Consider the following 21,508-nt stretch of genomic DNA (forward strand, 5'->3'; position numbering starts at 1 on the left):
CGACTTATGGGATACCCTGTATATCACCTGTTTCATAGATTAAGCAAACGAGAAATAATTCATGAGATACAGGTGATACTGTTGGCTGTTTCAAATTTAAGCTAAATATTACAAAAAGAGACTATTATTGTCAACACTTCCTACTTCGATATCAGAAACTTACAATCATCTGCAAGTATTGCTTCAAAATGTTTTTTCCAAACCCAGATAGTGAAATTCTCCTAACTGTTGAGGACATGAAGAAGAAGCCATCTTCATCCCGACGTATTGTTCCTAACGAATCAATTGGCGACACTTTGAAATCTGTCAATAAATTCGTAGATACAGTGATGCACCAAATTATGGCTGAGTTTAATGATAAATAAGTCTAAGTGCCAAATTTCACTCAATAAAAGCATTTAACACACTAACTCATGATGATGTCATCACCTTGACTATTTATCTAATAAAAAAAACCGTGTGGGCTCATATTTATTCGTTTGAATACGTATTGCAAATAGAAAATTCTTGTATCTTATGTTCATCAGTCTAACGTTGGGTACGAACATCTAACATAACTTTGTAAGCTATTTCTTTTTCAGCGCAATGAATCGCATTTGCACAAGATAAGAATGGGACAAGAGGAACTTAATAAATGCATTAAAATTTATATTGAAGGGCCAGAGAAATTACACACTAATTTCATCGAGGAAATGGACTTGTATGCCGGCAAAAATCGCGGCGAATAAGAATATTGTAAAATTAAAGTACAGTACTTTTATCTTTCGCCAATAAGCTGCACAGGATGACGTCCTACCACTTAAAACTTCTTAACACAAATAAGGAGAGGGAAAGAGAAAGGGCTAACAGACATTCAAACTAACTGTCATAGAGCATTGTCGTTGAACTTATATTTGACAAAAATACAAAGTTCCATCCATTGTTGCATTTCCTGGTAGTGTTAATCCTTGAAAAACTAACTTTTAAAATGGCTTACATGTACGAGCAAGTGAGTAAATAGTGAAATAACGAAACTTCACATTTATTTAGGCATTGTAAGTCGAATATTAACAAGTTAAGCCCTAACAATGATTTTAGGGCATTTGTCCTAAAGGAACAAAATAGGCATTTGCCCTAAAATCCGATGTCTGGTGATGAGTAGAGACCGTAATCTTAGCCACTACTGTTTCAATTTAAGTGAGTACGGAGTTTGTGCAATGAACCAAATGATGTCGAAGGGTATTGGCGCGTGCTGCTGTACGATTCAAAAGAAACTATCCCCGCATCAAGATCAGCAACCACACTATACACATAAAATAATGATTTTAAGAGTAGGACTGTTGTTGTGAATTACAAAATAACTTTTAAATTAAAATGTTACTGTTTCACAGGCACCTTTCTTAATGAAAGTTCAAGCCAACAGTATATGGAACAATCTATGACGTAAAATTTTAACTGAAAATGTTGCTGTATCAGAGGCACTACTCTTAACATGTTTTAGCCTATATTACAATAAACTTTGATGTAAAATTTTAGTTACTGTTCAACAGATACCGCTCTTAATGTAACGTTTAAGTCCATTTTACGATAATCGTCGTTGTAAACATTTTAACTTAAAACACCGGTATAACTGTAATACAGATATCGCTATTAATTATTCACTTTTTTATTTTATTTAAAAGATGTGGAACAAGTCAAAATTTTACAAGATTACAATTTTTTGGCAAGATGAAGTGAGATTATGTGAGGTAAGGCCAAGAATTCGCCATAAATTACTTGGCATTTGCCTTGTGGTTGGGTAAAACCTCGCAAACCCAACCAGGTAATTAGAGAAAACGGGGATCTAACCCAAACCCGAGCGCAGCTCCGGATCAGCAGGTCTGCCGACTGAACTACGTTGGTGGCTCTACAAAAAATATACAGGAGGTACATAGTAATCAGATGATTACATTTACAACAATAAACAATTATTCATCAGTTGAGCCATAAAATATAATACGTAGCAAGTTAATTCAATTTAAAAGCATAAACAATTCAATCAGTTGAGATACACAAAAATTGATAATACATATTCAAATTACAAGCATAAACAATTCATCAGTTGAGATATACAGATTACTATTCAATTTAAAGTATATACGAGTACAATTCATTAGCCAATAGATAGTAAATAAATTAGTTCAATTTACAAGCATACTTTAGTTACGATATACAAAATTGTACAAGTAGATTATTTCAATTTATAAGCATAAACAATTCATCAGTTGGAGCCAGATGTCGAAGCCGTCTAATCGTTACGTTACAGTGAATGTGACTCTGGCTCCACATTCTTCAGCTTAAATATTATGTCTATTACAACTCATCGCCACGAGTGATTGAAAATCAAACACACACAGAATGCCAACGCTTGTATCTTTTTAATGACATTTCTCATCTGGACATAGCATCACTGGCGGGTAATTACTGCTATTTTAAACCTTTAAATATTTTAAATTTCAAATATGTGCATACAAAATGACCAAAAATTGGTTATATAACATTTATAAACTCAACTAAAGTGGTTATTATATTGTACGATTAACTTTTACTTTTTAATATATTACAAGTTTTATTAAGTTATATATTGTAGGCTAAAATGACTCAAAACCACTGTAGTATTCACATATAATTTTATAATACTTTTACACATGTTCAATTTTATAATATGCACAAATGTTCTCACTGTACATCACCTGTGTTCAATGTGCCATTGATTGTGTTCTCCACCTGAAAATGACTTTTCAACTAAATCGAAAATATTTGTGGAAATATAACTTTGTAGTGTAATAAGATAGAAACTTAATCTGAATTAATTTAGAATGATAAGTTGTAGACTGAAACCATACAACTATAATTTAATATAATTTTCAACTTATCTGAAATCAACTCTCATATTGACTTAAAAAAAAAGCATATTTTAATTGAGCTATAAAACATTGTACATTTCTTATCAAGTAGAATAATTCAATTTACAAACATAAACAATTCATCAGTTGTGTAGAAAGTATGAGTATGTAGAAATTTTGTTAATTCTGTTATAAACCTTTTCTCATGCTCCTTAAAAGCTTTAAGATAATTAGGCAGTGCACTGAAGACTGCAATACATGAATAAAGAATATACACACAAGCTAAGATCAAGATTTCTAAATTGGAAAATATTTTTACATGTCCTTTTATGCACACCAGCCATTATTCTTAGAGTTTTCTTTTGTAAAACAAAAATGTGTTTAGCTTCAGACGAGTTGGCCCAGAATATTAATCCATATTTCGTTACAGAATGGAAATATGCAAAGTATGACATTTCAAGTAGGTTTATATCACCAATAGAAAATAAAGAACTTAATGCATAACAGGCAGAGCTCAATTTAGAAGTATACTGGAGCCTCAATTTTAGGGAAAAGTCTTGTTTATCCTTTCTTTATATGGCAGTAGAGGGTGGGGAGTGAGTGAACCAAGGTGAAGTATTAGTGTACAGTTGCCTCTTTTGTAGTCGGGTGTTTCGTATTGAGCGCAACCACGCTTAAAAGAAAAAAGAATTCGTACTCGATGAAAACTAAGTTCGCTGTGATAGATAGAGTAAAGAAAGGTGACAGTGTGCCTGCATCAAGGCAATCCAGGTTCAGGCCTAAGTTTAGCTATAGAACTTCTCATACCAGAGAGTACATTAGCGAAGTGGAAGAGACTATTACATGCAAAAGGGATTTTGATACTACTTATTTCTAGTTCAATTCTTGAAAAGAGAACTATAAACAATGGCGAGATTATGATCTTTCTTTGCTCTCTCAAAAGGATCAGTATATACTGTGATATATAAAGGAAGTATATATTATGCGGTGGCACAAGCAATAATTAACTTTATTTTATTTGAGTATTTATCATTCTCTAGAGCGCAGAGTAAGTTCTTCCATGAAAAAGATGTCACCAAAGTTTAAATTTTTTCCTTGTTTTAATAATCGTCCATTTATTTATCAGATGTTTAAATTCAACCGCAATAAATTAATTTCTTTTAAAATATACCTACTTGTTACATTCTTGTGGTCTAATTTACGAAATTGCCCCCATTCTCTGTTGGTAAAATTACGATATACAATGAGAATTTGAAATACTGAACATTGTTCTTGCAGACCCTGTAAGGTGGCTGAACTCTGAGTCGATATGCTCCATCCTAGAATCGAACTGCCTAAAATCAAACTGCCTACAATTGAGGCTCCACTGTAATACATTCTACGTGTGTTTTCCAGTTCAAGTGATTATCCAACTCTAAACGAAGAAACTTTGTGCTTATAGATTCTTTCAGATGAGTTCCATTTAATCTAATACTGCAGGAAAACTGAGCACTATTATGTGTATTAAATTTGACTACACTGGTTTCAACAACATTAAGTGCTACTTTATTTCAATGGAACCATTCATTCATTAGATTTTGCACTGTATTAGAAGGGTTTATATAGTGATCATATTTTGCTTCAAATAATCACACTTGAATCATCTGCAAATAAAAATTACATGGCATAAATTATTTATGGTTAAGGTTAACTCATTAATATAAACTACAAACAACAATGGGCCTAAAATTGACCCCTGGGTGAACTCCAAGTTTAATATTTATAAATTCTAGATAAGTAAGTTTGTAACTATTTGGTATATTTATTTCTACTTTTTGTTTTCTATTTGATAAGTAAGATGTAACCAATCTAACATTTCATCTTTAATACCATAAAACTTCATTTTTTACTAATATATTGTGATCTACACAATCAAATGCTTTAATCAAGTCACAAAAAAATCTCTCCGACATTAAATTTCGAATTTAAAGAACTTAGTACTTCATCCACCAACCTAAAACCAGCATTCTCTGTCGATTTTTGTTTCCTAAATCCAAACTGCTCTAGAACTAAAATATTGTTGGATTCCAGATAATAGTATAATGTATAATGTATTATAGACAACTTTCTCAAACACTTATGTAGCAAATTCCTTCTTCATCAGATAGAGATACACTACTACTATCAGTTTATATTTAAAAATCATTTTCTTAAATTTTGTGACTTGGCCAGTTTTGATACTAGACGCCTCATGTAGAACATCTACAGCAATGCACCTAATTCATACTCACATACTCACGATGAGATAACAAGTGGTAACAAAGCTTTATGTAGAACAGTCATGTCAGCATCAGCTCGCCGTGAGTACGTCGCCTACCGTGTAAAGAGTCAAGCTCGTAGGCGTCTGTACTATTCCACTCCTTCGTTGCAAGAGGGATGGCAAGGATGAATAAGTACATTGGTAATACAAAACATACGATTGCTTGCTTTACGGTATCTACTGAAAACAACACGATGGCACATGTTAATGAGAGCATATAGTTTATATATTCATGTATTGTTTTTTTTATTATTTCATTTTAAAATATATAATTTATAATTAACCCTTTTTATATGTATACGTTTATTTATGGGAAGCTGATCAATTTTTGTTCATTATACGATTAAATTACGTTTTGAATATCAGTCTAATTATGAAGACTTAATTGATACTCAAATCGCACTACTATAGAGTGTTAGGTGGAAGGTCGGAGGGAAAAAGACCTTTAGGGAGGCCGAGACGTACATGGGATGATAATGTTAAAATGAATTTGAGGGAGATGGGATATGATGATAGAGACTGGATTAATCTTGCTCAGGATAGGGACTTATGGCAGGCTTATGTGAGAGCGGCAATGAATCTCCGGGTTCCTTAAAAGTAGTAGTAGTAGTAGTAGTAGTAGTAGTAGTAGTAGCAGTAATAGTAGTAGTAGTAGTAGTAGTAGTAGTAGTAGTAGTAGTAGTAGTAGTAGTAGCAGTAGCAGTTCTGTAGCTGTTATTCAATCAGCATGAAGATAGGCTATTCAAGCTTTCAAGTCTCAATCACGATGGAAAGGTATAATGTCTAAGGAAATACCTATTATCTGTAAGAAATTTAATATACAGCGGCATTATTTAGGGAAAGAATTTTAAGGTGCAGGACCTTTCCAAAGATATAGCTGTTTTCTTACAGATAGGTCAAGATATGTATTTGGGGAATGAAATAAAGCGAAATAAACACAATTTGTTGCACCTTTTTGCACCTTTTCATGAGATTACTACATTTCACCACCTTTTCCCTCCTTTTTTATGCTTCAGCACATTTCTCTGCGTTTTTGAACGATTGGACAGAAAAACAGATATTTTCTATCTTCTTAAACAGTTCCTTTAAATCTCGTTTAATCAGAACTCAACAATAGTCAATACATATCAGATATAATTTATGTAAACCACCAGTAATTCATATCGCAGCAACAATGGCCAACCTACAGCTGTGAAATCAAATTAAAATTGTTGTAAAATATCCCTTTTCATGACCGTAAAAGTATTCTTTATGTGTAATGTATACATCTTCGGGAATCGAACTTGATACAGAAGAAGACTGCCCATCCACAGATTCCGGCCGGCCAAACCCATACGTAGGTAAGAGGAACATTTGGGAACATGCATTGTTGCGACAGACAGTTTGCCCTAATTATGCAGCTGTGTCAAGACGCTGAGTTTGCGGCAGAACAATTTGGTAGCTCCCCTTTACTTTCGGGGAGAATACCTACATGGCTCTCCCGGACGCTGAGACGATATAAGGAGACGAGAATCAGCAGAGGACAGTTGGTGAATAGTGCAGTGAGTCGTGTGTGGTGTAGAAACGAGTGCTCGTGAATCGGACAATCGCAGGCCACTCAGGCCTACTCATCACGCAGCCTGCCACCTGCAACAAGACGACACAGACGACACCAGTTGGAATCTAGGCAACTTGGAACTTCTCATCACGCAGCCTGCCTCCTGCAATAAGTCGACCCGGGTTCGTATCCAAGCCACTTAGGTCTCCTCATCACGCAACCTGCAGTCTAGGCCACATAGACCCACTTCTCAAGCAGCCTGCCATCTGCATTAAGGCGATCCAGGTTCAAGACTGGCATTAATTTTACACTTTACTCTCTTGTTGGCCGTGTTAGTGTTTTAACCAGTTCGAACAAGAACGTATTTTTCACAACAAAAACATGGAGAAAGTTAAGAAGGATAAGTTGTACGCACTTTCAGAAGAATTCAAGATGCAATTTATGGAAACTGATGGCTTCATTCTTCGATGTACGGTCTGCGAAGTACATTATTGCAATTGATTAGAAGCATCAAAAAAGAAACAGGAAAAAACAGCACATCCAGTACTCGAAACATGTGAAGAACGTTCAACTTCACAAGTCGAATCTGAAAAGCAGCGGTCATTGAGTGAGTTCAGCGCAGATTTTACCATGGTATTAATCCAGTCAGGAATTCCAATCCACGAGGTAAAGAATCCACGAGGTAAACAATCCTGCATTAAAATCATTCCTTGAGAAGTAATGCAAAGATCAATACCGGATGAGAGCACACTGAGAAAAAATTACATACAGCCCATTTATTAGTACTTCTTCCAGAAAATAAAAGAGGCGGTCGGTAAACATAAAGTGGGATTAATTTTAAATGAAACTACTGATGAGCTGCTAAGATATATTTTGAATTTGTTGGTGTTTCTATTATCTGGTGAATGGGTTAAACCTATGCTTTTTAAGATGTGCCAACACGAGAAGACAAATGCCTGCACAATAAAGTAATCAATCAATGACTCGTGCATGAAGCTGTAGCCAGGGAACGTACAATACGAAAAAGTCAGGCTTGTGGTAACTGATCAAGCACGCTATATGCTTTCGGCTTTCCAACAATTGAAGGGCATGTACCCCAACCTCAACCATGTGACCTGTATTGGACATGGACTGCACCGTGTTTGTGAAATTATCAGGGATAATTACAGCTGTGTAAATGACTTCATTGTTGCTTTGAAGAAGATTCTTCTAAAAGCCCCTAGTCGTCAAGTTTTGTAACAAGAAGTCACTGGGCTCCACCTACCACAATTCCCTGTCATAACAAGGTGGGGCACTTGGATAAGATGCTCAGTTTTCTTGTGCAAAGTCTGATAAAATCAAATGCTTCATATGTGCCCTAGATTCAACGGAAGCAGCAGCCATCAAACAGGCCCAACAATTACTCAACAACAAAGACTTCGAGTTGGAACTTTTTGCAGTGCATGGTTACAAGTATTTGTCTGATGTGATTCAGAGTTTGGAAGGAGAAAGTATGGAGAAAGAGAAACAGTGAAAGAAGGTGATGAGTATTAGGGACAACCTTGACGGATTTGTCAAAGTCAAATTCGAATAAAATTTGAAGAACAATCCGGATATGAAAACCTTTGCAATTTTGACTGAACTCCCTTTACGAGCGCTGACAAGATATGCTCCATTGGTTTTTGTAGATGTCGAGCGGAGTTTCTCTACATACAAGGATGTCCTGAGCTCAAAGCGCCCGCGACTTACTGTCGAAAACATTGAAATGTTGTGTGTAAGCCAATATAATAAGTTGATTAAAACCCAGTAAATGAGATAAAGGATGTTCATGATCAATCATGTAACTTGTTTAAACCTTAATAAAGTCATTCATCAACACCTTTTTTGCACCTTTTTGTATGTACTTTCAGAACCTTTTTACCTCCTTTTCCGACCATAATTTGCACCTTAAAATCCCATTATAATATATTTCACATGAATACAAGAAAGTCGTGGAAGGTGATAGAATGAAAATTATCGATGAGTATAAAAAAATTTGTAAATAAAAGAAGTCCAAAATTTTACTAAAATATTGATAATATAACTAGAAGTTATAACGCTGCGTTGTTAACAATTTTTTAAAAAAGTTTTACTGTGATTATTTATTTGTTTAAATTCCATCTCACTCTTAAATTTTCAGAAATAATGTCAATATTTTGGAGCACTTATAGGTGGGAAGTTTTCTTTACAAATAAATCTCAATAAATCCAGGCGAAGACCACGTTTGACAGATTATTCCATAGAGTACATTATGAAAATAGTATCCAGCAAGACTGGCATTGAAAGAATTATTTTTAGAGAACGTCACACAAATTTAGAAGATTGAAACTTTCAAATATACAAACCCAGATGTTTGTATACAGTATATGAATAAAAACAGAAGAGATTTGAATTATTTTAGTTTTATTTTGAAAAATTCGTCATATAAAAGTTTTGAAAAAGTGTCAAGATATAACCTACAGGGCATTTATTCATGAACTGGTAGTGTCATTCACAATGCAGTATGTAATATTTAAGACTGTTTGTGTTATAATGTAAAATAATTTTTATTAAGAATTATTTTGAAATAGAACTATACCGCAAAAGAAATATTTAACATGATGGTCGAAAAATAAATATTCTAAATAAATTATCCTAGTAGGGCTATGTATAGTAGAGCCGGGCAAACAGCCTCTTAGTCCCGCTCCTTCTCGCAGGCGATACTAGCTGGCCGATAACGCCAGTTCCGAGAATCGTATTCTCGAGACTGTCAGTCTCGGGAACGAGGAATACCAGAACTCGGCCTGTTATCGCCATAGACTTACTAAATAACCGCTAGACCGCTCACTGGCGCTAGTGTTATGTTCCCAAATTGAACAGTCGACGAGCGGCCATTTGTTTGGTAGAGCTGAAGAAGTATGGTTCTTTCGTGTGCTGCTTTTTATTGCAGCAATGCACACAGATGTAACGATAAAGAAGGAAGGAATGTTATATTTCACTGGTTAGTTAATCCTTAATTTCTACGACGATTTTTTCTCCATATTAGTTACAGAAGACTAACTATTGTACTTGCCATTTGACTCTTTATGCTTCAAGTTTCCTCTGAGTAAAGATTCCCTTAACCGAAAGTGGATAGATGCAATCCGCACAGAGAATTTCTACCCTTCATTGAATCAAGTCATTTCGAAGATAGTAACTACCTTTCAAACTATGTCATTATACACTGTTATTGTCCTTCACTCACTCTATATCATTCATTTTTTCAAACAGCTGTTGTTTGAGTGCATACATGAATAATAAAATTATTTACCGAACTTAAACATACAGAAACTGCATAAATTATAAAAATATATATTTTTTAATATAACTGATTGAAAGTAATTCCTGTCTTACTTACGGATTAATGAAACATTTTCTGATGCTACCGCTGCTGCTACTGCTATTATTACTACTACTATTCCTGCTACTACTTTTTTGACTTCATACAGCAGTTTAACCTACAGATTGAATTAAAAAGTTGACATATTAATTATTTTATTAGCCTTGGTTATGAATGTTTACATTCAGTGTTCCTATGAAAATGATGCAAGTCTGAACACTGTACCTATGTCTGACAGCCAGGGTTGTCGGTATCCCAATTTAGGCGGGATTCTCCCAATTTTCTGGTTGAGTCCCGATTAAAGGGAGTCGGGATTGACAAAAATCCCGATTTTATAGATATTAGCCTTGAACATATTTAAACAAATTAGTCTGTATTTCCTATTATCCGATATTTTTATTTATGTATTGACTCAAATGGTAACATTGTAAAACACAGAGATAACCTGCGGATATTTAGTAAGTCTATGAGGTAGCCAGCTGATTGCCGTAAGGCAACTAAACTCGCAAAATAATACTTCTTCTAGTTCTACTGCATTGTTGATTATTCCGTTCCGGTCCCTAGTCGCTGTTCTCGCAATTAGTAAACATTGTGTATTTCAAGTGCGTTGACTGGCAAGAAAGATGGCGTTTTGATATCGTGCTTTACACTAATAACAAAGACATACAATTGCTGCGTTTTATAGTTTAGTGAACTATGTTTAAACATGGATTCATCGTCAGATAGTGAAACTGTTGCAGTACCGGTTCCAAAATTAATTTATTAGCAAATTGTTAAAACATAGGCTATTCCCGGTTAGTAAAAGAAAAAATTACTGTAGTGTTCACTGTACTGTGTGTCCTTCGTATTTTAGTGTTTCTCACGGAGGCGAATAGGCCTATTACATTAAAAAGCACGTGAACACGTGCAGAAAACTGCTATAAATCTTATGATAGGCTAAATTGTTGACAAGTCTAATGTCTTAGGTTAGCTTCTGATATCCCGACTTCCCTCGCAGAAAACCTAGCAACTTTGCTGACAGTAGAAACACGGTATTCAAGGTATCGCAAAGGAAGTATTGCTCCTTTAAACAAAAACATTTAGCTTTCGGATACGCAGTACAACACTTATTCAAATAGCGGTTTCGAAATCCCGCGCGTTTTCTACCTAACAAATGGCGGCTTTCTGCTGCTTCAATTTGGGAACATATTTCTCACTTCTCCGCTACGGTGTGGTAGGGGCTCGGTTATCGCACGGCCGACTGTTATCGTTATGAAATTCGTACATTGACTGCCGGCGTATTTGCCGTTCATCACTGCAATTAGCGACTCTTTCTGAAATATTAATATTATTATTACTACTACTATTATTATTATTATTATTATTATTATTATTATTATTCCCTCATTATTCCAGGAGTAGATGGAGCAAAAGAACTGAGTAACCTGTTAAGTAAGCATGCTCTTCATATTGACGTTCCTGCACCTGACATGACAGAAAAAGAAGACTTGTTAGTTACATTGTGTCATGGAAGATAGCCAATTGTCTCAAATGATTTCAGGGAGGGGAGTTTGTAAAAACATGCATTGTTAAAGTTGCAGAAATTTTGTGCCCCAAAGAATTGCAACATTTTCGCAATTTACACCTTTCTCGACAAACTGTTGCACGAAGAATTGAAATCATTTCTAACGACGTATCTAGGCTGATTGATGCCACAATTCATAACTTTGTACATTTTTCTCTCGCTTGTAATGAAGCAATAGTTTGACAGATACAGCTCAGTTATCTGCATTTATACGCGGTGTTGACAAACAGCTTAATATTGAGGAATATTTATTAGACCCGATTCCTTTAAAAAGTGACACCACTGGAGAAGAAATATTCAATGGCCTTTGCTTGTGCGTACATAAACATAATTTATAGTGGTTGAAGCTAGTGTCCATAGCAACTGATGGAGCCCGTTCCATTGTTGCCGACAAAAAAGTGTTTAATTGGCAGACTGTGTTTCTTAACGAAAGTGTTGTATCAGATTTCTATACAGTACATTGCATTCTTCATCAAGAAGCCTTTTGTGCGAAAACTTTGAATTTTCAGCACGTCATGGATGTGGTGATACGTAATATAAACAAAATTCGAAACAGCCCAAAGTCAAAATGTAGGACCCACATGACAGATGAACATCTTCGTGACCAGAGTCGGTTGGCAGTGTGTGATGTAACTCCGGATTTCAATGCAATATTGCTGAAACAAATGTGAAACTGAAGAAAGCTAATTTCAGCAGAATGCATTTCATTCCTTATTATACGTAGACATAAATATTATATTACATTAATATTCTCATTATAGAAATATATTTTAGATTTATATATTTTTTTTCTCCCTGTAACATAGTCCTAGTAAGCTTATATTAAATTAATTTTCATCATTTTACTAGCTAACTCAAATCTTAAATTAATTATAATTGCTTGAATTAAATTAGCTCATAAATTAAGTTACTACTTTACCTTATAGGTTTATCTAAATTTAAATAAATATGTAGTGTACTAGTATTTAAAACTTTAAAACTTAACTGAAGAATATAGCTGGAGAACCTTTTAAGTGTAGTGTAATATTTGTAATTTAAATATGTATTGTATTGATTAAGGCTGGTTGAGTGGAAGAGAAAGCCTTATGGCCTTAATTCTGCCAGCGAAAATAAAACATTATTATTATTATTATTATTATTATTATTATTATTATTATTATTATTATTATTAAATGTTGGTTTATTTTTACATCAGACTAATGATAATTATGTATTTAATTTCAATTTACATGGGACTTTTAATTCCTTATAATTGTTTATTTCCAAAGTGTTTTGAATCTATTTAATGGTTTATACTACGAGTAGTTATACTGTTCCAACGTCTATAGTTCATGTATTTATTTGTATTTTTATTTGTATTAATTAACAAATTGTGATGGTAATGAGAGTACACGAACTTCCGCAGTGATGTCTAGCGTACAATAAACCTGCCACTGTTCTAGTTAACTCACCTGTCGCTACCCACACCTTCAAACCTCCCACCCGAAGTCATGAGCTTATGCTCAAGTAGCGTCTTGCAAGTGATTCGGCGCAGAGGATCCTTTTGGCCGCCCGGGAATGGATATCACACAACTGATTATTATATTGCGTGTTCATATCTGGATGTTTCGTTGTTATGCAACGGCATCTTCATCAGCATTTTGTTTCCCAACTGATAAAATGCTGAATGCGAAATGGGAACACTTTTGCAAGAGGAAGGACAGAATTACGAAATAGAGTAGATCCTTTCATAATTACTTACAAATGTGTTTTAAGGAACCCGAAGGTTCATTGCCGCTCTCACATAAGCCCGCCATCGGTCCCTATCCTGAGCAAGATTAATCCATCTCTACCATCATATCCATTTTTATATTATCTTCCCATCTACGTCTCTGCCTCTCCAAACGTCTTTTTCTTCCGGCCATCCAACTAACACTCTATATGCATTTCTGGATTCGCCCATACGTGCTAGATGCTCTGTTCATCTCAAACCTCTGAATTTAATATTCCTAATTATATCAGGTGAGGAATACAATGCTTGCAGTTCTACATTGTGCAACTTCCTCCATTCTCCATCCCTCTTAATCCCAAATATCTTCCTAAGAACCTTATTCTCAAACACCCTTAACCTCTGTTCCTCTCTCAAAGTGAGAGTCCAAGTTTCACAACCAAACAGAACAACCAGTAATATAACTGTTTTATAAATTCTAACTTTCAGGTTTTTTAAGAGCAGGCTGGATGACAAAAACTTCTCAACCGAATAATAACAGGCATTTCCCATATTTATTCTGCGTTTCCTCCCGAGTGTCACTTATATTTGTTTATCATAATAACAGAGAATAAAAGATTATTATTATTATTATTATTATTATTATTATTATTATTATTTTTATTAATTTTAAATTAGTTACTTTACGATGCTTTATCAACTGCTATAGTTATCTAGAGTCTGAATGAGATGATGATGCCAGCGACAAGAGTCCAGGGTCCAGCGCCGAAAGTTACCCAGCATTTGCTCTCAATGGGTTGGGGCGAGAAACCTCAGCTAGGTAAAGGCTGGTACGGAAACGACAACGAGAAATATTGTTAAAGTAAATATATTTAAATGTGAGCATTCACAATTAACGAGAAGATTGCCGGAGCCCGGGAACGGGAACGTGAAAGTTACTTGTGAATGCTCACATTTAAATGCATTTATTTTAACAATATTTCCGTTATCGTTGTCGTTGTCGTTTCCGTTCCCGGTTTATTGTGGACCAGCCGTAACTTGTCCCAACCAAGATTCGAACCGGGACCCGATCGTTTCACAGTCAGGCGTGCTAACCGTTACTCTACAGCAATGGATATTATTATTATTATTATTATTATTATTATTATTATTATTATTATTATTATTATTATTGTATGATTATTATATCATTATTATTAGTAGTATCACTGGTATCATTATCATAAACGTAATCATTAGGATGATCAAGATTATGATTATCAGGATTATTAAGATGGTTATTAATTATTATTGTCTTGTAAGTATCATTAGGTACATACTTACTTACAAATGGCTTTTAAGGAACCCGAAGGTTCATTGCCGCCCTCACATAAGCCCGCCTTCGGTCCCTATCCTGTGCAAGATTAATCCAGTCTCTATCATCATATCATTAGGTACAACGTATTAGAAATCTTATTAATTCTTAATTTGTTGTTCTCGTTCCTATATCATATAGGATAATTAAACCAAATAGGCCTACATCATTTTATATTGCAACATGGCTACAATACAATAAGGATTGTTCTGTAACAATAATTTATAACTTGCACACCAATAGAAAGTGTAGTTGTCAGGCTGGTTCACAATAAACAGGAAACGGAAACGAGAACTAGAACGGAAATAATGTTAAAATAAAGGTACAGTATTTAAATCTGAGCATTCAGAATAGTTAATTGTGAATGCTCACATTTAAATACATTTATTTTAACAATATTTCCGTACTAGTTCTCGTTGTCGTTTCCGTTCCCGGTTTACTGTGAACCAGCTTTTAATATTTTCATGTTTCATATCATTGTGTTAAAAACTATTTTTTATTTAGTTGCAATAAAAGATAGCCTAATTATTGTAAAGTGTAAACCATCTTGGACTATATAGCCTCATTTTCAACTATCTACAGTTTATTAAAATACCATTTAATACCATCCATACAATAACGGGGTTTCGTGCGTTCAAGGGTTCCGTACAATTTTTACGGAACAAACGTTTGAGTCATGAGTCTTTCGCCAACAGCTCCTTTGGTTAACTCGCCGTTATTCGAAAACCAGTAAAGATTTTGATGGCCATCACTTTTAAAAGTAATTTCCATTCTTTCTCAATATTTCCCTCGCTTTAATCCCCATCTAACGTGAAAAACAAAAAAAAGTTTGCCGCTTACCAAAGGTGAAGTTGTAAATCTCCATCGAAGTTAATTTTTTTTTTTTTCCTCACTTTCCAAAAAAGATTTTCAGTTCGATTTATTTTCTATGCTTTCCTTAGACATTGAGCTATCAATTCAAAAAATTACAGCGCGATTAAGTATCATAGGAGCTACGACATGATATATAGTTAAAGGATCGGGAAATGTATAAGCCAATGCTTCCTATAGAACTGCACAGCTCGAGCGGCATTGCTTTCTTATCATTACTACAGATACAGACTTAAGATACTGTTGAGAGTGAGTAGTCTCGGTAATATCGGAACCAAGAAAATCTCGTGTTCTCGATTAATGAGTCATTTGGCTACGTTAAGTTCGCGCGCACTGACAAGGGCTGCTTTCGGATCTTCCGACGAAAATCGCCACGAAACTTTCTGGGCTGAACAAGCATGAAGCCAAAGTAATTGGTGTGAAGTGTTGCATTTCGCAATCATTTGCTACCCCTAAAACAAGGCGTATAAAAGTAGGATTCGCAACTGTAATTTTTGTAGTCATAGAGTACCTAACATCATCTACTGTGAAATATGATACATGTAAATGATGAGATTACCTACAACAGATAGATTTGTAAACTGTCATATACGTAGGCCTACCTCATTCTACCTCACGGTAATGTGGTGTAAGAAGGCAGTGCTGCAAACAAAGTTGAACTTCACACCACGAGCAAATAATGGCGGAACTGCAATCACAGTCAGGAATGCTATATATGTCAAGACCAGCAAAATTTATGTCCAACACATTATGGAACGGAAGTGGCATGTCCTGTGACACGTATCCAGTCGCCTTCCACGCATAGCGAAGCATAGGCTGGTACTGTGGTGCACTCAACTGATTGTATATCAAGGAATGCAACTTGAAACTGAAGATCCTAATCATACAGCTTGACGGCATTCCCCTCATCATGACGTATGTTCTCTTCAATGCGTCGCGCAAATAGTTTGTACTTGCGAAATAAGTAGACGTCTAGAGGCTGACAGTACTTTGTGGTTTTAGGTGGTATGATTTTTGTGTGTAAATTTAAATCCCTCTTTCCGAAGGCTCTGGCCGATAAACCTGTGTTTCGTGACGATTTTCGTCGAAAGCACCACTTGTGAGCGAGACTGTGGAGATTGCGCAACCGAGAACGAGCGATAATAAGAGGAAGTCTACCCGACTCTAATGTATAGCCTAGTATTAATTTCACATTGTTGTAGTAACTTATTCCCTGCACAACGAATATCCCTGACTGACGATTCCTCTTACGCTTATTCAAATCACAGCGCTCACAAACTGCACTCTGATAGACAACAGTACGTAACTCGCCCGTGTCCTTGACATACCTGATGTAGAACATTATATATATATATATATATATATATATATATATATATATATATATATATATATACATACATACATACATACATACATACATACATACATACATACATACATACATACATACATACATACATACATCAACGCACCTAATTCCTACTCACATACTTACAAGGCGGTAACAAGTTCTAACAAAGCTCCATGTAAAAGCCATTCACTCCATTCACACTCATATATTCACAAGGCGGTAACAAGTGATAACAGATTTATGTAGACTTTGTAGACTACACCTACAGCAATGCATCTCATTCACTCACATGTTCGAAAGGCAATAACAAGTGGTTACAAAACTTTATGTAGAACGGATCAAGAGCGGTAACAAGTGGTACCGGTAACAAAGCTTCGTGCAGAACACATCTACATCAAAGCACCTCATTCACATACACATGCTCACAAGGCAGTAGCAAGAGATAGCAAAGCTTTATACAGAAGACCTTTACAGCCATGCACCTCAATCATACTCACATGCTCATAAGGCAAAGTTTTATACAGAATACATCTATAGCCATGCACCTCATTCATATACACATGTCCACAAGGCGGAAACAAACGGCAACAAATCTTTACGTATAACACACAGTGGCGGCCGCTTCTGTCCCTAGCATAATCTTATTTATATTTTCTTTCTTTCATTCGTGTTACGCGTTCCAATGCACGCAGAATCGGGAACTGCTATTGTCTGTAGATTGTGCGTCATCTGCAAGTCCCAGTCGGTAATGTGTGTGCAGACTTCCTTAACGCAGTGAACTGCAGTGAACCTTGCACATGCGCAGAGAGCTTACATTCGCTTGTTGTTTTATGACGTAATCTATGGTTTCCCATTATAAACAGTGTGAACTACAAGCCAAACCAGCGAATTGAAATGACTCGTTCGCATTGGCGTTTTATAAAATCTACAGCCAATCAGGAGTGAGTGACTGTATAGATGGGTTGCAATCTACAAACAACGCGGACGTCACGACACTCTGAGAAGCAGTCGTGTACTATTTGTGAGTGTGTGTCTATTTTACAAGTCGTGATCACAGAATGTAGGGACGACTATTTTATTCTTATGCTAATTATTAAACTTTACTGTGAAACTGAAACGTATTGTTTATAACATTTATTATTAGCTTATTTATATGTACTATATTTAATACAATTTAATTAAAAGATGCTGTCCTCCTATTTTACTCCTTCAACCTTCCGACAGATGGCCTGAATGCACCGGAATATTATTCGAATTTAAAATTTTGATTGCTGGTTGCGGACATGGAGGAGTTTAACTCCAAAGTAACTGGCAGCAGTGTTTCCAACTGAACGGAAATTCCGTCAGTTCCGTCAAAACTGATGGAATTTCAATGTAGCGGACGGGAAAAGAATACCTTTGACGGGTGACGGATTTTCTGGCGGAAATTACGATTTACATCGTCTTTTGACTTTTTTAGCTGCTGTCATTTTTAATTGTTTAATTTTTGGGGGAATGTAGACCAACCCAGCACATAAACTTCAGAACTAGAGGCAGAAGATGTGGATGAATTATTATTATTTTAATCAAGATGGTAAGAAAGTTGCGTTACTATTTGCTTTCATTTTTATATAGATATATTAAGTGGGTCTTTTTTTTAATTTTAACGGATCCTGGCAGATTTCCAGGTGTTAGACTGACATGGATACAATGTATGTGTTGGGAATACTGATTGACAGATTCTGCAGCATGAACTTCATACTACTCCACTAGTGAGTAGATCAACCAAATTTTAACAACTTTTTAAAATTAAATTTCCCATATTGTAGCACACTCTCATTTTCATCCACGAGCCGCCACTGATAACACATCTAGAGTAATGCACCTCATTCACAATCATATACTCACAAGGAAGTAACAAATAATAACGAAGCTTTACGTAGAAGACATCTACAGCAATGAACCTCATTCACACTCACATGCACACAAGGCGGTAGCATGTGGTAATAAAACTTTATGTACAATACATCTCAGTCATGCACCTCATTCACACACACATGCTCACAACGCGATAACAAGCAGTAACAAAGTTTCATATAGAACAAATTTGCAGCATTGCACCTCATTCACATAATCATGCTCACAAGGCGGTAATAAGTGATGATAAACCTTTATGTATAACACATCTACAGCAATGCAGCTGAATTAACAATCATATTATGAGAAATTTTAGTAACAGTATTTTGCGTAGAACACAACAATAGAACTAGGACACTAGATATCGCATTCTCATTATTTTTTCAATAGAATTGTGCATGTCAAGCTTAAAACATGCAATCTGCTTGTAGCCATTATACTAACAAATTATGCAATCTGCTTGTAACTACGGGTATTAGAGGGGTCTATATTATCAATCTTCTAATAACATTTTAAGTGAATATATATAGTTATTGCTATTTTCATGCATACAAATTTTCGTATGACCTTATTTTCTTTAACAAATGTAATACCTTTTTGAACGTAACTGAATACTCTCCACATATTAATAGCTTCTATAGATTATATTTTATCACCTATTTTATTGCTCATTTTCACCATAAAAAGTTTTAATTCAGTTACTGTGCGGGCAGTTTAAGTCCCGAAACATTGCCCGGCCGGTTAGTGGCCCGAGTCCCATCCAATCGCTGGCATTCCCCTCTATGAAATCGCGGCGCTCTTCTCGTCTTCGGTCAGTCTTAAGTAATATTTCATCTTTAGAAAATACACCAAACACAGAAAGTTGTGTGGCAGAATAAGACAAGCATTTGGATGCACATTTCTTGGCAGTCCATGACCTCTTCGTTTTCTTTCCGGTCAGTCACAAAACTCGTTATATTAAATGTATGTATCTACTATTGACTTTCGTATTGGAAATGGAATGATAGGAAATTTACATCTAAATGTTTCACTTCTTCTGCCACACATAATTTTGCATTTCATGTAGGACTACGTCTTCAAGATGAATAAAAGATGATGCATTGAATATACACCATTGTACAACAATACTGTACTCGCTCATTAAATCTCACTTACGACTGTACAACAAAACTGTCCTACTCAGATGAAATCTCATTCAAGACTGATTGCATGCGGGAAGAGCGTCACGATTTCACGGTGCCCGGCCCGCCGACCGGCTGAGCAATGTTTCGCGACTTTTAACTTCCCGGTCTGTAGGCTATAATGATTTACATGCAACATACTGAACACAAATTTCACTACGTTACTTTTGTTGTCATTGGATGAACATTAATATTGTAACTACATTATAATTATACTCGGCTATTTACTTTATGTTTTGCAGAAAAAATTATATTTTAAAATATCATATAATTTCTACTTTTACAAAATATAGGGCTAGGCCTATCTGAAGTAAAAATTAACCAAATGAAGCCAATGATGCTATAGCACACTTGACAGTCGTTAAGTACAATCTGTTGAATAAACACTTGCACACCTATGTTCGTCTTTTTAGTTTATCCCATAGAACCGAGTTCTTTCACTGTTATGATATCCGACATTCCTTTTAAAATTCTCTTCAGATTATATTATTTTCCTCCATATCATTACTGTGTAGAGTGAAGCTAATATACAAAGTAGTTCCGAACTTAGTTTCGCATTATAATTATTTAAACGAGCTTACATTTAACTTCACTCTATGTTCCGCTGTAAGAGTTGTGGATTTGAATTTTTTGCAACTAACATTAAATGCCTGTTATTATTCGACTGAGAAACTTTTACCATCTAGTCTGCTCTCGAAAATGCTAAAAGTTAGAATTTATAAAACATTTATATTACCGGTTGTTCTGTATCTTTGTGAAACTTGAACTGTCACTTTGAGAGAGGAACAGAGATTAAGGATGTTCGAGAATAAGATGCTTAAGAAAATATTTGGAGCTAAGAGGGATGAAATCATAGGATAATGAACAAAGTTACACAACGCAGAACTGTACGCATTGCACTCTTCACCTAACATAATTAGCAACATTTAATCCAGATGTTTGAGATGGTCAGAACATGTAGCATATATGGATGAATCCAGGAATGCATAGGCCTATAGAATGTTAGTTGGAAGACATGAGGGGAAATGAACTTTGAGGAGATCAAGACGTAGATGGCAGGATAATATTAAAATGGATTTGAGGGAGGTGGGATATGATGGTAGGGACTAGATTAATCTTGCTTATGATAGGGACAGATGGCGGGCTTATGTGAGGGTAGCAATGAACCTCCGGGTTCCTTAAAACCCATTTGTAAGTAAGCATTACTTTATGATCTCATAAATATGGTCATTATGCGAAGTGCTCATACTGTCTGTATACGAATAATGCATTGATAATTTTTGGAACCTGCTTCGGACAATGCAGTAGATAGCAAGCACACAAGAAAACACCATTAAAATTGCAAGAATTCCACATAAGGTTAAGAGGAAATAAAACATGTTCCAAGATGATAAACTTCCTACTGGTTCAGCGGTCTCTTCCATTGTCATATCGTCAAGAATTTCAATTTCTTGTATCATATTTTCATAATATTCCTTCCTGTCAGTATCCAAATCTGAAATATG

The 21,508-nt window shown here is 35.3% G+C and overlaps 1 protein-coding gene across 3 annotated transcripts in view; it reads right to left on the bottom strand.

The window, feature by feature from the left end:
* Positions 1 to 868: 868 nt before the first annotated feature.
* The window catches only part of LOC138711954 (SLIT and NTRK-like protein 6), a 33,530-nt gene continuing 12,890 nt past the window's right edge, over positions 869 to 21,508 (bottom strand). For 2 of the 3 annotated variants that reach the window (XM_069843262.1, XM_069843263.1), the window contains exon 3: positions 869 to 21,498. In XM_069843262.1, the coding sequence (XP_069699363.1) occupies positions 21,206 to 21,498 (293 nt within the window). In that variant the 3' untranslated portion in view covers positions 869 to 21,205. The remainder of the gene's footprint in view (positions 21,499 to 21,508) is intronic. The other variant, XM_069843264.1, reaches the window with a different exon arrangement.

This window comes from Periplaneta americana, chromosome 13 (assembly GCF_040183065.1).
Source record: "Periplaneta americana isolate PAMFEO1 chromosome 13, P.americana_PAMFEO1_priV1, whole genome shotgun sequence".
In the NCBI taxonomy this organism is placed as follows: Eukaryota; Metazoa; Arthropoda; class Insecta; order Blattodea; family Blattidae; genus Periplaneta; species Periplaneta americana.